Genomic DNA, 16908 nt, shown 5'->3' on the forward strand with positions numbered 1-16908 from the left:
TTGTTTTTTTTAACTACCCGACACGATTCTCCCTCAAAGAACCAAGCCAAGAAAGATATGGGGCTTAGAAATGGTCTGATGATATTTTTTTAATATTTTAAAAAAATTGGTATTTTTTTGTAAGTCTCTTTTTAGAGGTCTCTTCTTTTTCTCACATAGCTTAAGTGTCTTATTACATCTGGTTGTAATGAACTTTTCCATTCTGAATAACTAATTGATAAAGCTAGAAATTCAATTAACCGTCTGGTGAACTTTTAAGTTTCACTTTTATAACGCAAGAAAAGTCGAGAAAAGGTATTTCCTGTGTCCTTTGTATTTTTTTTGTGTACAGGTGCAATAGTTTGGAGTCGTTTAATTTTTCGCTTATTAAAATCTGTGAAGAGTCGGCTGAGATAAATTGACCAACCTCCAAACCCTTTTGAGTTTAGTTTTGTGTTTTTTCCGAGTAAAAGAGTAAGACAGAAAAAACCCCAAAAAGTACTGTTTTTCTAATTTTTTCATTTTTATAGGGTTGGTGGACCAAGTAATATTTTAAACGACGACGAATTAATGCACCTGTGTACAAAAAAATAAAGGACACGGGATATATTTTTTATTTAATTTTCCTGAGGTTTTAAAGTCAAAATTTTGTTAAAAATGCCGCTGAAAAGTCTACTTATTTTAATTCAAAGCTTAATATTTCACAAACGGTAAATAAAATCACTATGTGATTGACTTTAGAATGGCAATGTTCTTGTCAACCAGATCTATGATACTTAAAGTATATGAAAAACGAACCGCTACCTCTGAAAAAAGCATTAACAAAAAATACCAATTTTGGGAATTCTTAAAAAAAATTCTGTCATTTAGTTAATATAAAATTAATATATATACATTTTTAATTATCAGTTTATTCAAGTATTCTTATATATTTTGAATTTGTAATATTCGTTTCTTATACTGCACTTATTATTCATTTTTGAAATGATTTTCTCATCTCTCATGAAATATTTTTGCGAATAATTTATAACACTAGAATGTGCTTGTTTCAATCTTGATTTCTGGTTGATAGATATATTTTTAATTTAATGCTCTCTTTGTTTACGGCGATATTTCTTTGTTAGCATATTTTCATTCCTCATGTTTTATCCTTTAATTAAGTCAGTGTTTTTTATTTCTGTGTCCTTTTTTTAAGCATAATTATTAATGGTCCTGCTCTAACAGAATCTTTCCATAATCCATAAGAGAAAATAACTACCCTGTTGACTGTTTACACTTAATTGTAATTTTTGCACTTTGACATGTCAACAGGATTTATGGGCATTTCAAATGAAAACTGATAAATGTAATTACCAAATATAACGGATTAATGTTTGCACTCGAGGGAGTCTACAGGACATTACAGGACAGGTGTGAAGAATAACTGCGATTCCCTGTGGCCATGGATCCGGCTGAGGAAATGTAATTCAAAACGCTCCTCAAGTGGCAGTGGTGACTGGTGTTTGGTGTCAAGTTCATGTAAACACATCGAAAACAAAAGCCAAAAGTCCACACAAAATCAAAAACATATTATGACAGGCCAGGACAGGACATAAAGAGAACAGCTAAGAGAGAAAGAGAGAGAGAGAGAGAGAGAGAGAGAGACAGCGAGAGAAGAGCATATTAGTGCAGACAGAATGAAAGAGCGGGACACTAGATGAAAACTGTAATCAAAGGCAACGCGCAGAAGCATAAAAAAACGGAAAACCCAAAACACACACAGGAAAAGCTTCCGCATTTGTGCCGTGGGAGAGGGGAGGGAAAGCTAGTACTGCTGCTGCTTGGATGCTGCCGCCTTTGCGACGCCACAAAAAACTAGTTTCAGTTTGTCTTTCAACGTTTGTCTGCCAAAATTGGATCTGCCATTGATTTTTGCTGGCCAACAACAGCTGCGTGCCTTACAAATTATTTATTTAATTTATTTATTTTTATTTTATAATGATGCAAATTTTTTTGTATGCATTTTAGCGAAAATTGTTATTCACTTTGTTTGTTCAATTGGTTTACACTTGTCACTTGTCTTAAATAAATTTGTAGTTTTCCAACTATTTTTGCTTGGTTCAAAATTATTTAGTTTTTGGCGCCTTGTGCGCTTCCTAGCAGAACCCACAACACACACTCACGTCCTCTTGTGCGCAGAGTCCCAAACTGACTGAGTTCTGTCCGCGTGGCTTTGGTGGCACATCTGACACGATGGAACCCCAGCAAAAGCATCCATAGCCGCAGCCACAGCCACCACTATCGGCAGCCAGCATCCACCGAGCGGGAAGCTTGCGCTCGGAATTTTTGATAAGAGTCTTACTCACATTTTGGCAAACACTCAAAGCTTTCACACACTGAGCCACTGAGTGAGTGCTAGTCTGAGCCTCGGAGTGAGTGCTAGTCTGAGTCTGAGCGAAGCGGAGAGCTCCTATGCTCGCAGGAAACCCCAAGTTGCTCATGCTATCTCCGGGTGCAGTTTGTGCGCAATTAGATTTCGATTTGTCAAAACAAATCAAAAATCCCAAAGTAAGCACAGAGTCACTAGTGTTAATAGGCTGTTTCTTTATAAAAATAATTAATCTAAAGTGCTTAAAGTGGCGGCACATAAATCTGGTGAGTACACAAGTATTGTTTTTGTATTGTGTCGTGAATCGGCTGATAAGGTTTGCTTTGACCCAGTCTCTCGCCGTTTGTTAAGTTGCTGATGAATTTTTGTGAGCTCCTTTTGCTCACTTTATTGTGGGTCAAGTTTAAGCCGATTCACCCCCTTTTACATATCTAGTGCACGACGCAGTTCTCAAGAGTTCTCCGTACAGTCTACAGTCGACTACAATTTTTTCCCGCTTTCCGAGTCGCAATTGTTCAGCTAAATTTTCAATGCATTTTGTAAAGATTAAAGTGCTAGAGCATTTCCACAGAAGTTTAGGGATTTATTCTGCTTTCTTCAGACAATTCTTTGGAATGAAATTTGATGACATTTGTGGAACATTTTTAAAGTGAAAATTATATGTAATATATTGCATTGAAATGTTGATTTCTGAAAAAGCCAAATACTATTTAAAAAACCTTAACTTGAAAAAAGTAAACATTTTCGAATTAATTCAACTTTTTTTGGGGCATTGTTTAGGTAAACATTTCCAACGAATAGATCCAATGAATTTCCACATAATAGAATAGACTGAACCCCTTTACGATAAGCTTACAGGCCAATTGTGTCTTTGAGACTTACTTACAATCTCATTGTGTGACATTCTGTGATCTTTTACAACGAGATATCTTTGTTTGCAGAGCTTTCGACAATCGTCCAATTAATCAACTTGCATTGAGCTGTTTTGTTTCGTTAAGCATTTAAGTGCAAGCCTTGAGTGTTTTAGGCTTTTGCAGTTTATTGGCCAAACTTAAGTTTTGCATGCATGAGGGTGTGTCTGTGTGTGTGCTAGCATGAATTAGCCTGATGCAATACTTTAGCCGGATTGCACTTGACTTGACGCCTGCAGTTGGCCCCTAAATAAGACTCAGACGACAGCAGCCAGCTTCAACTTCAGCTTCAGCTACTCTGGTTTGTTGGTAATTTACCAAGCTTAAGTCTGCTTTCGACGAAACTGGTCACATGGCATATTTGTGTGCGTGCGTGTGTAATTGTGGTGCAGCTGAGTGCTATGGGTGTCACATGGGTTCAACTGCGGCAACAGTTTAAAGATTAAACCAAACCGAATATTTGCGACTGGCAGTGTTTTGAAGTGTGCAATATTTGCGACTGGTTGTGGTTTACAGACACACGCCCAAAAGTAGGCAATGCGAAGAAGAGAGCGCGAGTAGAGCGCACGTTAGACTGGTCTGTACACCAAACTAAAATTAAATGTAGGGGCTAATAAAAAAAAAACACACACTCACGGTCCCACTTAGCAGCTACTAACCAACACTCACAGACTCTCACCAACAGGAGCACTCCAGTAGTGAGGTCGTAGACACCTAGAAGTCCAGCAGTTCAGCGTGTCCAAGGGTCGGTGCATGGGCTCAGGGGTTTTAGGGCACTGCATACATGACACTAAATAAACGGCCAGTTGTTACTTACAAAGCAACGAAGCCAAACAAATGGTAGAAAATACACCAAATAGCAAATAGAAAGAGAGATAGCAGGATGGCCAAGGTGGCAAACATAAGTAAATGGTTAGTTCTGTGACATTTCCAAATTGAAAAACTACAAATTACTGAGAGAGCGCACTTACGTAGGTTGTAGGCAACTTCTGCATCCCGACCCGTAAATAAATTCCTCTTCCAATGCTTGACCTTATAAGGTCCCTTCCAACGAGACGCATGGCCATCGCCTAGGCAGCAAAAGCAACAGAGAAAAAAATGTTCGCTGCCAAAAAAACTTTCTTTGCATCAGCAAATACATTGTGCAGAAACCCACCCAGAAAACTCCTGAAAATACAATCTTCCTTTTTATACTCGGTAGTCGAAGAGTGAATAGGGTATATTGTATTTCCATTCCGACCCCATAAAGTATGTACAGAATTCTATTATATTCTTGATCAGCATCAATATTCGAGTCTCTGTCTGTCTGTCCGTCTTGATAAGCGCCTGGATATCAGAGACTATAAGAGCTAGTCACCAAACTTTATGTTAGGGCTCATTTGATATCACACTGTCACAAGTGTATTTTAAAATTTCGACATTCCGTCCACACAAAAGGCGCAAATCTCTCATATCCACAATTTTGAAGATTCGAAAAAACTAATAACGCAGCTCCGTAGAGAAAGACTATATCTATCTATCTATCAGATAAGATTGGCTCAGATCATTATTATAGCCAGAATGAAGAAAATCATTTGATGTGGCTACCCCCTAGCCCCTCCAGCAGCTTTTTTGCTTGCATATTGTTGTCATTCTTTCTTGCTCGCACGCTCTTCTTCAAACATTCGTTTTTGTGTAGCTTTTTGGGGGTGGTCTGCCTTTTGAATTCTTTGAGGTGTGAGTTCTGTTTCGAGAGAGTATTTGAGTAAGAAAACAGTAGAGGTGAAATCCTAATAAAAAGTAGAGCTGAAGAGAGGGAGAATGGGTTAAAATGAGGGAAAGGAAATCCGTGCAAGGCAAAGGGCAAAGCTCTTTTGAATTTCTGTTTGTTTATTGATACGCAATGCGAGTTCCTAAAAAAAAACTACTGCAAAGAGAGAGAAAACTAACAGCAAATGTGCTAGATCAAATACCTCAAATTCTGGCTAGCAATTTCTAAAAATTAAATGAAACAAGATACAAAAATAACAAGCACTTTAACTCTAACTGGCATAACCTCTTACACTCAAAGAGTTTCTGGGATCTGACCTCTGAGATTAAAAGATTTTATGGGGAAGTTGGGGAGGGGAATGTTTTGCTTTGCTTATTATTATCAATGATTTAAGAGATGTGCCTCGACTTACCTCTGAACTTGCAGCGCTCCAGTCGCTCATCGCTGTGGTCCGGACAGTCTGACTCGCCATCGCATACAAATCTGATGGGTATACAGGCGCCACTGGCGCATTGGAATTGCTTCTCCTCGCAGTAGTTTGGTATGCTTTGAGCTGCAAATTCAAATGCATATTAATTAATTAAGTTGAAATCTTTGGGTTAGCCGCACACTATAATTAAACACCCACAGGAGATGCTAGATGACAGGTCCAAAGAGGCCATGTGTTGGAATCAAAATCAAATTCATAACTAAAATTTAAGTTGAAAAGTTTGGATCGTTAGGCACAAAAAGAGAGAGATAGCGATAGTGAGAGTAGGCCAAGGCACCCTGTAGACAAGCCTTAAAACCCTTTTTAATGAAAGCCGCAACTTGACAATACACGAAAACTTGTAAATAATGAAAACCCAGTAAAGGGTCGGCGAGGATTAGATATGTATGAATGTCTGGGCTGGGCTTGAGCTACCTCCTCGACCGTCTGGGTCTCCTTTCTGTGTGTGTGCTTTGTGGTGGATATAATCGTAAGAGTGGCAGAAAGTTGTCGGGAAAATTAATAAGCGAGAATTTCATGTGCAAAATAGTTTCCCATTTCCCCCAAAAAGGATTGTCCAGAAGTGTTGGATTGCTTCATCAATCGTTTTATGGCCCACTAGACATTTCACTCAGCCACTGTTTAATTTCCTCTGTTTCGCTGTCCCACTTGCTCTGGCCCGCATCCTCTGTCCCATTTCCTTTTTTTCACTGTCCCTCTCCTCTTTCTTGCTTTTTGGGTATTTCTATGTCTCTGTGTGTCTGTCCCCTCTGTTCTGCCACCCAATTAGCATACAATATGCCAACGCAAATTGACTTTCAGTTAATGTGCTGGGATTTTGCTTAAAGTGTTCGAAGTTTGAGCTTCAACGGAGAGCCAGTGCTATACAGTGCTATGGCTCTGTGGGTATAAGGTCTATCACTGTGCTGTTTAACGCTTACAGTTTAAATGCGCGTATTTAACTCAAATTGACAATTGCTTAGGCAGCGACAACAACAAGAATAGCGTCAGAGCACGGCAAGCACAAGGGGGCACACCACCAATAACAGGCGCGTGTGGCATACTAGACATTTAATTATACTATAAAATATATAGAGTATTTCGAATGGAAGACATCCCGTGAACTGGGACATGTTTTGTATGCTTTGCGGTAATCGAAAATCCATAGACAAACACTCCACCACAGAGTGTCGGGGTACTGAAAAACTTATAGACTTCGAGAATTCTTCTCTTAATGTCTATGGATTAAATCTGTACCTTATCGAATTAACATTGCAGAATCTGCTTACAATTCGATTTTTATAAGATATAGTAGACTCTCTCTCACAGTACAGCTCACTAGCAAAGGGTCTTTCCTACACTCATTCAAGTACAAGTATACACTCTCCATTCTAAAATACCACTGAGAACACTTGCTAGATATGTCATGACTTACATTGCCCTCTGCAGACACACAAAACAGACAGGCATTTGATGTGCTCTTTATTATCATTGGATATTTTGGTGCATGCGAAGGCGCAGTTCCGCTACGTTTATTATTTTTACTTCCATTTGTCATACATATGTATATGCATATGAAGATATGCGTGTACATTTATGCTGAACCATTTATTTCTCCCTCCCTGTTCCTATATCTCCGCCTGTGCACTTTGAAATCTCTCTCTTTATGCATGCTGTGCCATGTTTATTTACCTCTAGATATATTTCACCTCCGGTGTTCTATTTCATTCTCTTTTTTATGTGTGCTGCAGATTCTTTATTAGCCTGCCCCCCTAAATTATTAAAAATGTGCGCAAACATTTTGCATTTCTGAAACTTTATTCCCATATGAGAAGGATGGTTATATCTGTGAGAGAGATCGGATATTGACCTTATATCTTTCGACAAATCTTTAGTTGCTTAATTAAAACGAATATTAAAAGAAAAAATCACAAGAAATACATATGAAATTCGAGTTTTGTTTATACATTTTTATTTCCAGTTTCAGACATCATTTAAGACACTGAAAATTACTCAGTGGTTTTTTATACGGTACTCGAAGAGTAAATAGGGTATATTGTATTTGTGTGAATAACAGTTGTATGTAAAGCACAGAAGGAAACGTTTCCGAACCCATAAAGTATATATATTCTTGATCAGCATCAATAGCCGAGTCGATAGAGCCATGTCTGTCTGTCTGTCTTGTTTGTCGGCTAGTTCTCAGAGACTATAAGAGCTAGAGCCACCAAATTTTGGCTCCGGACTGCTGTATGCTCACACTGAAACCAGTGTATTTCAAAAATGAGCCCCGCCCCCTTCCGCCCCCGCAAAAAGGCTAAAACCTCCCAAACCTACAGTTTTGAAGATAAAAGAAAACTAAAAATACCATTCCGTAGGGAATGACCATATCTATCAGATCACCAAATGGGATCATTATTATAGCCACAATGAAGAAATTAATTTCAAGTGGCTAAACCCACCCTGTCCCGCAGCTTTTGTTGTTCTTTTCACATTCTCTCATTCACACTCTGCTTCTGTTTCACTCGGCCTCTGCCTCTGCCGTCCCTCTGTCTCTGCCTCTGCTGACTTTTAACCCACCCCGTCCCGCAGCTTATATTTGTTTTTTGTTTGTGTGCGGGCGCTGCCTCTGCCTCTGCCGTGAGTCTGCAGTGTGTGGAGGAGCGTGTTGGTGTGCGTAGTGTTGTTGATGTAGATGACAGATAAAGAAAAAATGTAAAATTAGACAAATAACTGCTAAGGTGCAGTTTTAGTACTGAGTGCCGGGTATAAAAGTTGTAACGCGTAAGAAGCGTCTCACACGTCCCTTCTCGTTTTTAAATTATACAACTTTTTGAAAACGGCTCAAATTAATATAGAACTTTATTCAATAAATTTAAATTCTTAGACCTTCTTTTTTTAAGTTCTTCGAAAAAGTACGATTTTGTCGAGTAGTGTTATAAAAGCTTATAATAGGCTTCNGCCCCCTTCCGCCCCCGCAAAAAGGCTAAAACCTCCCAAACCTACAGTTTTGAAGATAAAAGAAAACTAAAAATACCATTCCGTAGGGAATGACCATATCTATCAGATCACCAAATGGGATCATTATTATAGCCACAATGAAGAAATTAATTTCAAGTGGCTAAACCCACCCTGTCCCGCAGCTTTTGTTGTTCTTTTCACATTCTCTCATTCACACTCTGCTTCTGTTTCACTCGGCCTCTGCCTCTGCCGTCCCTCTGTCTCTGCCTCTGCTGACTTTTAACCCACCCCGTCCCGCAGCTTATATTTGTTTTTTGTTTGTGTGCGGGCGCTGCCTCTGCCTCTGCCGTGAGTCTGCAGTGTGTGGAGGAGCGTGTTGGTGTGCGTAGTGTTGTTGATGTAGATGACAGATAAAGAAAAAATGTAAAATTTGACAAAACACCGATAAGGTGCAGATGTTGTACTGAGTGCCAGGTATAAAAATTCTGACGCGTTAGAAGCGTCTCACACGTCCCTTCTCACACTGCTCACACTAAAACAAGTATATTTTAAAAATTAGCCCCGCCCCCGCAAAAGTGCGAAAACCTCCCAAATCTACCATTTTGAAGATAAAAGACAACTTAAAACGCCATTCCATAGGGAATGACCATATATATCAGATCGGATCTATGGGATCCGAGTGGAACATTATTATAGCCAGAATGAAGAAATTAATTTGCAGTGGCTAAACTCACCCTGTCCCGCAGCTTTTGTTGTTCTTTTCACATTCTCTCATTCAAACTCTGCTTCTGCTTCACTCGGCCTCTACCTCTGCCTTTGCCGACTTTTAACCCACCCCGTCCCGCAGCTTATATTTATTTTTTTTTTGTGTGCGGGCGCTGCAGATTTTTTCTCTGCCAGTTATTGTTCTGCCAGTCAACCAGAACAGACCTAGGGCAACAGGCTGCACCACAATCTTCGATAACAGAAATAGCCTACAGGTTGATTGACAGAATCCCAAATGGTGGCCAGAACAGACCACCAGCAGAACAGGGGCAGCGGGCCAATTAAATGCTTAATGCGAAGTTCATTGAACAGTTTTATTTTACTTTATTCCACCCGTAAATCAATCACAGGGTTTGAGGCTCGAGGTCATGGGCCTATGAGAAGTAAATGGAGCCTGGTCAGAAGTGTTTCACATGAAAATTTCGCACCATTAATTCAATGACAGAATGGGCCTGGAGATGCTGCTATGTGAGGGGGGAAAGGAGATGGTTAGCCAAGAGGGCGAAATAATAAACATAAATCAGCGCAAAAGTCAATCAGAGTTCAAATCAATATAAATTCTTTATTAATAGCACAGAAAGGTTACCGAAAGTTGATGTCGTTCCTCCCTTTGATTCTTCCGTCATATTTGATGATTAATCAATGATTTGTTTTAGGTGCGGTTAACCAATAACCATAATAGCCATGGAAAATTACGCAAATAAATACAAATGTTGCAAATATTTCATGCAGATAATATTGTGGATGGCAAAGGCAAAACAACAAACCGAAAGTATTGTGAGAACTCTGCACTTATCAGGCGTTTCGATAATTTTTGATAACAATTTGATGCATTCGCTTAAAAGCGACTTAATCATTGTGGTATTTCTCATTACTAAAATATATTTGTATACATGAGGTTTTAATTGAAGAGGCTTTTCCACAGCTCTGTGATAACATCAAGTTCTTTAGCAGAGATACGAGTGCCAGCACTTCTGAAAAGCTGTAAATAGGGTTTGACATTTGATTTTAGTTTTGTTTTGGGTTTTCAAGCCCTTTACGTGTATTTGTATTACCACAAATCTTTGCTTAAGTCGCTAAATCAATCTGAGTGAGTGCAGAACTCGACACAACACCATTTATGCCTGTTTTGCGATTTTCGGTAACATATTAAATCACATCAAACCCATTCGAAAGTAGAGTAACACCTACCAATCTGCGTAGTTTCTGCTTATCTGATTCTTGAACAAAAACGTATTGCTAATTAATGTGAAATGAAGTGGACGTTGCTCAGCTGATTTTGTCTCGTGAGCAACTTTAGATAATACAGATAGTTGGCAGACAGTGAAGTCAATATTATCAGTAAATGTGAGTGAGCTACAATTTGGCAGACCTCTTATCAACGCAGAGACGTATCATTATAGTTTTAATAGTTTCTGCAAAGATTTAGGGTTAGTCATAAATATTATGCCATAACATATGTTCAAGAATGGATTTGCTTATCAAAATTTGACTTTGAAATATGGGAAATGTTGCTGAATAAAGTTTCTTCAGTTATTTCTGAGATTTATTATTCTGCTAATTTTGGTCAAAGTTTTCATACTCTTACCATATTCAATGCATGTCTAATCTTAGCGCAGCTTTATCTAAAAAATTATAATTTCGTGTGATTTTACCTCTTTTTATCGTTGACAGCGATAAGATAAAATAAACTTTTGCAATTACGATAAGGAAAGACAAAAAAATGAACAAATAATTGTATAATCATGTGAACATTGCGCTTTGAACCGTGTAGTTGGATACGAGAATTCCAGTCGTTAAGACTCGTCGTTTGAGGGGAACTCTCACGACCCCATTCGAAGCGGCTCTTTAGGCTAGTTTCGCTAGCGAAAATTGCTCTTAAATCACTTATTTGGAAAAAAGTGGCCTGATCGCTAACGTCATACCATTTACCAATGAGACAATCAACAACAATTATTCACACATGTTTGTTTATGATTGTTGTTGTTTGGTAGGCGACACGCGAATCCGCCGGTGAGTCAGTTACACGTATTTGCAGGTAAAAATAAATGATTATTATAACCTAGCAAGGCCTTTTAGAAGGTTTTTCTTACTTATTTTGCCAGTTGATGAAAAATGTACCGAAAGGTAGAAACATATCACAGTATTCCATGGGGGATCCCAACGTGGGTAGCGCGTTTCTGCTCGTACTAGTCGTTATTTTTTTGCTTTCACTGAGAAATCTATATAGGAAAACGTCATCGGTCGGCAGTCATTTGTTTAGATTGAATTATGCATATGACTTCCTCAAGCGAACTACTAATGATATTCTACAGTCTGTGGGAAATGTAGACACATGGGGAGAGGGGGCCAAGTCTAATTTGCGAGCCAACAAATCACGCCACCTCCGATGAATATTTTTATTTGCAATTACATTTTGGCTCGAGTAAGAATTTTCACAACACAGCGCATTGCATCGCGGCGTATGCGTAATATTTTAATTGTGACCCAAAACACATGTATACATATGTATGTATATATTTTTAAAAAGAAATTCTGAGCTACCAGCTAAACTACCTTTCATAATTGTATGTTTCTCTTAGCACTTAATTACAGTTAACAAACAATCATTTCATTTGAATGTGGCTTGCATATGTATATTGCTTATGAAATTTGTCACTTGCACACAAAGAAGAACAACAACGAGCTCTGAACCACCGAACACTGAAGACGAGCCTGAACAATTTCAACGAACTGTTCGTTGTTTGTGTGACACTTATTTGGCTTCCATCATGTGCTGGAAGTGGCTTCAGGCCTGGGAACCGGTTTTTTCAAAAAGAGCAACATAAAAAAACTAAGAAAGATTTTAACTCATAATAATACATAATGGAAAATGTTTTTGTAATTAAGGCCCATGACCATCTACGTACCGTAGATGGATGCATGTATCTGGACTCTGACGTCAGGACACGTTCAAATTCCAAGCATAATTAGCCGAGTTAATTATAAAAGACTGCACTTAAAAGCAGAAGCCGTTGCCGAAGGAGCAAGCAAACTTGTTTCAATGGTGATCTGGTTTTCGTGATCTGGTTTTGGCTTCTGGGATATGCTGCTTTGGTTTGGGCTATAGGTACAGTCATTAAGCAGTCAAGGATATGCCTAGAACATGTTAATTGTATCTTTCTACATACACTCTCTAGTTCTCTAGCTCTACCTCTATGTGAATTTCCATTTAGTTTACTCTAAACTTTTTTTGTAGAAATTTCCCGGTGTCTTCGAATGTCTTTTTGTGACCTATATCCGATTAAACCTAGTCCAACCAATCAATTGACATTTGAGCTTCAGTCATTTTTTAGCTTTTACTGAAATTCTCAGGGATGTTTTTCGGTTGGAGAGCTACAACGGAAATGCATTTAGAGCTTTGTTAACTTTAGAGCTGATTATTTATAACGGGGGCACAACACCACCAACCTCTCGAGATATGTAGTAGCTAAAGTTTTATGCAATCGTAGATTGATGAAGCCGATACACACTCTCCTATACTGTTACGCTATTTTAACTTTGACATTCGTGTCCATCGCAGACCATCGATTATATTGTTTTCGTTTATTTTTCATGTTGAAGGTTTATGTTTACGAAAAGAATAAATAATTAAGTCTTTCGTTTTGTCATTTCCCTATGTTCATTGTATTTTGGTGAGAACTTATCTGCAAAGTATTTACTTAAATTGTTGTCTAAGTTGCAGTTTTGTTTTTATACCCGGTACTCGAAGAGTAAATAGGGTATATTGCATTTGTGCACAAAGTGAATGTATGTAAAGCATAGAAGAAACGTTTCCGACCCCATAAAGTTCATATATTACTGATCAGCATCAATAGCCGAGTCGATTGAGCCATGTCTGGCTGTCCGTCCGTCTGTCCGTCCGTCTTGTTGAGCGCCTGGATCTCAGATACCATAAAAGCTAGAGCCACCAAATTTTGCAAGTGTATTTTAAAAATGGGAGCGCCCCCTTCCGTCCCCGCTAAAGTGCGAAATTTCGTAGGGAATGACCATATCTATCAGATCACCGAATTGCGATCCGATTGGACCAATATTATAGCCAGAATGAAGAAATTAACTTGCAGTGCCTAAACCCACCCCGCCCAGCAGCTTATATTTGTTTTTTTTTACATTATCTCATTCAAACTCTGCTTCTGCTGTGTGCGGCCACAGCCGCCGGTCTGCAGTGTATGCGTCTAGGGGAGCGATCTAAAGAAGCGTGTTGGTGTGAGAAGTGTTGTAGATGTAGATGACAGATGAAGAAAAATTGTACAATTTTACAAAACACCGCTAAGGTGCAGATGTGGTACTGAGTGCCGGGTATAAAAGTTGTGACGCGTAAGAAGCGTCTCACACGTCCCTTCTCGTTTCTTCTCGTGCTTGGTGGCCTTACAAATAAATTTCTCATCTTATGGATTAAGGATTGTATTTAATTAATCAGAAATTAGAAAGAAATTGAAGTCTAGATCAACTATTTCTAAAGAGTAACTACTATGAGAAGAATTGAAAGAAGATCATAGTCCATTTATTTGTGATTCCCCCACTTGACTTCCTATGGTCTTATTTAGAAGAAAAATAACTAAAACAGCGATAAAGGCTCGCAGTTCTCGAGTATTTAAATTGATTTATAGCTATTAAGGCTTTATTCAGCAATATTAAACCCTACCAAAACATGTGTATTCACAACTTCACTTCTGTTCCAATATACATTTCCTATTAAATGATATTTAAACCTTTTGCGCATGTGCAAGTTTTCAAGAGCACTCGTCCCACTGCACTATGGGGAATAAGACCAATTTTTTTTTTGTCAAAAATAATAACGTCTCAACGAAACAATATATTTTGAAACATTTTATTTCAGGTAATTTTGAAAATCGGTTTTTGGACAGAAAAAGTGGTCAAATTCCCCATAGTGCTCTGCACGAAACTCCAAGCAAGCGTACGGGCAAGCAGACACTTGTTGCTCTTTTCTGTTGCCCACCCTATGCTCTTGTTCTCATATACGTGTCTCTCTCTCTCTCTTGACTATGAAACGAAGCCGGCCGGTGTAAAGCATTAAACGGAATAATTACCAAAGCAAAACCCGCAGAAAGCAGAAAGAGCGGAGCGATGAAAAAGGCAAGAGAAGGAAAGTAAAAGGCAGGCAGGCTGCTGGATGGAAGAAAATGGAAAGAGAAGTTGGGGAGCTGGAAGCTGGAGCCATAAGAGCCAGCCAGAGTAGAGTAGAGTCTAAAAATCGAATGATGTTGTGGAATGTGTATAGCAGCATATAAAAAGGCAGTGGAGTTGACTAGCATTGCATCGCCAAGCCAGACGCCTTGGCTTTAGGTTCGCAAAAAAATGCACATAAAAAATACATAAATAAACTTGAGCCGAGCCGACCGCGGAGTTGGTTGTTGCTAAGAGACGACTCTCTGACTCTCGGCAGTCGGCAGCTGGTGTCAAGACACGAGGCCGTTGGCATGATCGACTGAAACACGAGAGCCAGCGGCGGCCCCAAAACAATAAACACTCTTTTTGGGCTACCTATGCACTTGGGGAAAATAAGATAAGCCGAGAATAAAGGGAATGAAAATTTTCACTAATTAAGAATACAAACGCAACTCTTGGTTGATTGGGGGAAATAGAGTGAGAGAGAGTGAAAACATGTGGAAGGAGCTCCATAAAAATATAGAATGAAAGGCTAGACCACATTTGGAATCAGGTAATTACCAGAAATGGAATATTTAATAACCTTCCTCCACTCTTTATTCTAATTATGCTAAATTTTGTACTCACTTATATCCAATGGTGTTCCAATCTTGCCGGAAACATTCAGAAACTTGAATGGATTTCCATTAAGCACCGAATTGATAGAGTGCCCAAAATTGGTCACTCCAATGGGACTCAGACTGTTGGCTGCCGCTGGGGCCAGGTGCTTTAGTCGATCCAATGGCATCCCCAAAGTGCTGGCCTTAATCTTCTCCAGGAGCGCCGAACCACTTAGATTTTGCATTATCTCGCTGGGACTGGGCGTGGAGGCCGTCACCTGGGCGGCATTTACTGCTGCGGCATTGCAGAACTTGCTGATGCTCAAAATGCACGTGATGAAGAGCAGATGGAACGAGGAGGTGAAGCTGAAGCTGATTAGCTGCTGCACCCAGCTCTGGTAGTTGGTGCTGCTGCTGAAGAAGAACGCACTGGTCACGGTGGCCTTGGTGGTCACCAGCGACTGCTCATGGGATGTGTGGGTGGTGGTGCTGCTGCTGGCAATGTTACTATTCATATACTCATTCTCATTATTAGATTGAAAGCGTTCTGTATAATTGGGCAGGCAAACTGTTGCCATCTCTATTTCAACTGTGAAAATATATAGAAATTTAGGTCTAACACACTGTTCACACAAATTTGCTACTTTATCCCCGATCCGAATAAGAGCATTATGGAATGTTCTCGAAAAATGCGAAACGGTTGCCAAAAATCTGCACGAACAAGGAAGAGATCGAACAGAGCGATGAGGTAGATAGAGAGTGATAAATCAACCGAATTTTGTACGCAAAGTATATAGAAGAAGAGAGTGTAAAGAAAACGCACGATAAAAATGCCAAAAAAAGCCACGACTTAAAAAAGACACATCATACGATGTTGCAAATAACAGGTAAAAGAGAAAAAAAAAAACACACACACAAGGGCGACGATTAGGTTTCGATGAGGCCGAGGGTTATTCACGTAAAACGAGACAAGGGTTTAGCCTGACTCTGAATCTATCTCTCTTTAATCTCCATTCTCTTTAACTCTCTCTACAAATATGAATCACATTCAGTTTCAGCCGAGTATTTTCTGTTTTCTCAGCTTAACATAATTGTAAACGATATTAGCAAATCCCCAGTTGGTTAAGCTCTTAGGAATATGAAACCGTCCAAAAAACGGGGGTACTTTAATTCATAACTTGGTAAATGTTATATTTTTCGCAAATGTTTTTCCCCATGTGCTATAAAAATTGCAGATAGATTCGTACATTATCTGTTAATTAACAATTTTTACTGGGAGGTGCACAATGTGGAACTGTCTTTTGTTATGTTTTAATCTTGTTCTAATATATTTATTATTTGCATTTGGCTGTTGGCCTAATCTTTATTCGCGTTCCAAAATATGTACGAACTGAGATATTAACGGTTAGATAACATGCGATACACTGACAGAAGACGACAGTTCGGCACGCCCGACAAAAACGACTAAAAAACTGAGGGAATGTCGTGGCCAATCGTGCCCAACTACAGCGGTTCAACCTCGGAATTTGCTCGTTCGTTTGACTGTGCGTAGCGACAAACCGACGATCGCCACGCGTCCAAGCCGAACGAAGCGAACACACCTGAGCGCTGTGTCTGATAAAGAGAGAGAGAGAGAGAGAGATAGTGAGAAAAAGCCGGAAAGAAAGCATGAACAGAAAGAGAACATGCATGATGCAATTATGCAAGGTGGTCGGACTTCGGGCAATTATTTTTCAGTGCGTGCTTGCTTTTTGACGTGAACCCACATGTTAACCCTTATACGCAAAACTGACTTTTCGGTTTTCTTACCCGTCACAACTTTTATCCCCGGCACTCAGTACTACATCTGCACCTTAACGGTGTTTTGTCAAACTTTAAATTTTTTCTTCATCTGCCATCTACATCTACAACACTTCTCACACCAACACGCTCCGTTACAC

General features: G+C 39.2%; 1 protein-coding gene across 10 annotated transcripts in view; it reads right to left on the reverse strand.

The window, feature by feature from the left end:
• Window positions 1–16433, reverse strand: part of LOC117591217 (low-density lipoprotein receptor) — a 57335-nt gene extending 40902 nt beyond the window's left edge. For 5 of the 10 annotated variants that reach the window (XM_034284365.1, XM_034284367.1, XM_034284363.1 and 2 more), the window contains exons 1-3: window positions 16216–16432; window positions 14997–15557; window positions 5421–5561 (exon numbers count right to left, since the gene is read on the reverse strand). In XM_034284365.1, the coding sequence (XP_034140256.1) occupies window positions 5421–5561; window positions 14997–15546 (691 nt within the window). In that variant the 5' untranslated portion in view covers window positions 15547–15557; window positions 16216–16432. Of the gene's footprint in view, window positions 1–2141; window positions 2248–5420; window positions 5562–14996; window positions 15558–16215 lie in introns of those variants that run through there. The other 5 variants (XM_034284370.1, XM_034284364.1, XM_034284369.1 and 2 more) reach the window with 2 other exon arrangements.
• Window positions 16434–16908: the final 475 nt, after the last annotated feature.

The sequence above is a fragment of the Drosophila guanche genome, unplaced genomic scaffold (assembly GCF_900245975.1).
Source record: "Drosophila guanche unplaced genomic scaffold, DGUA_6, whole genome shotgun sequence".
Lineage (NCBI taxonomy): Eukaryota > Metazoa > Arthropoda > Insecta > Diptera > Drosophilidae > Drosophila > Drosophila guanche.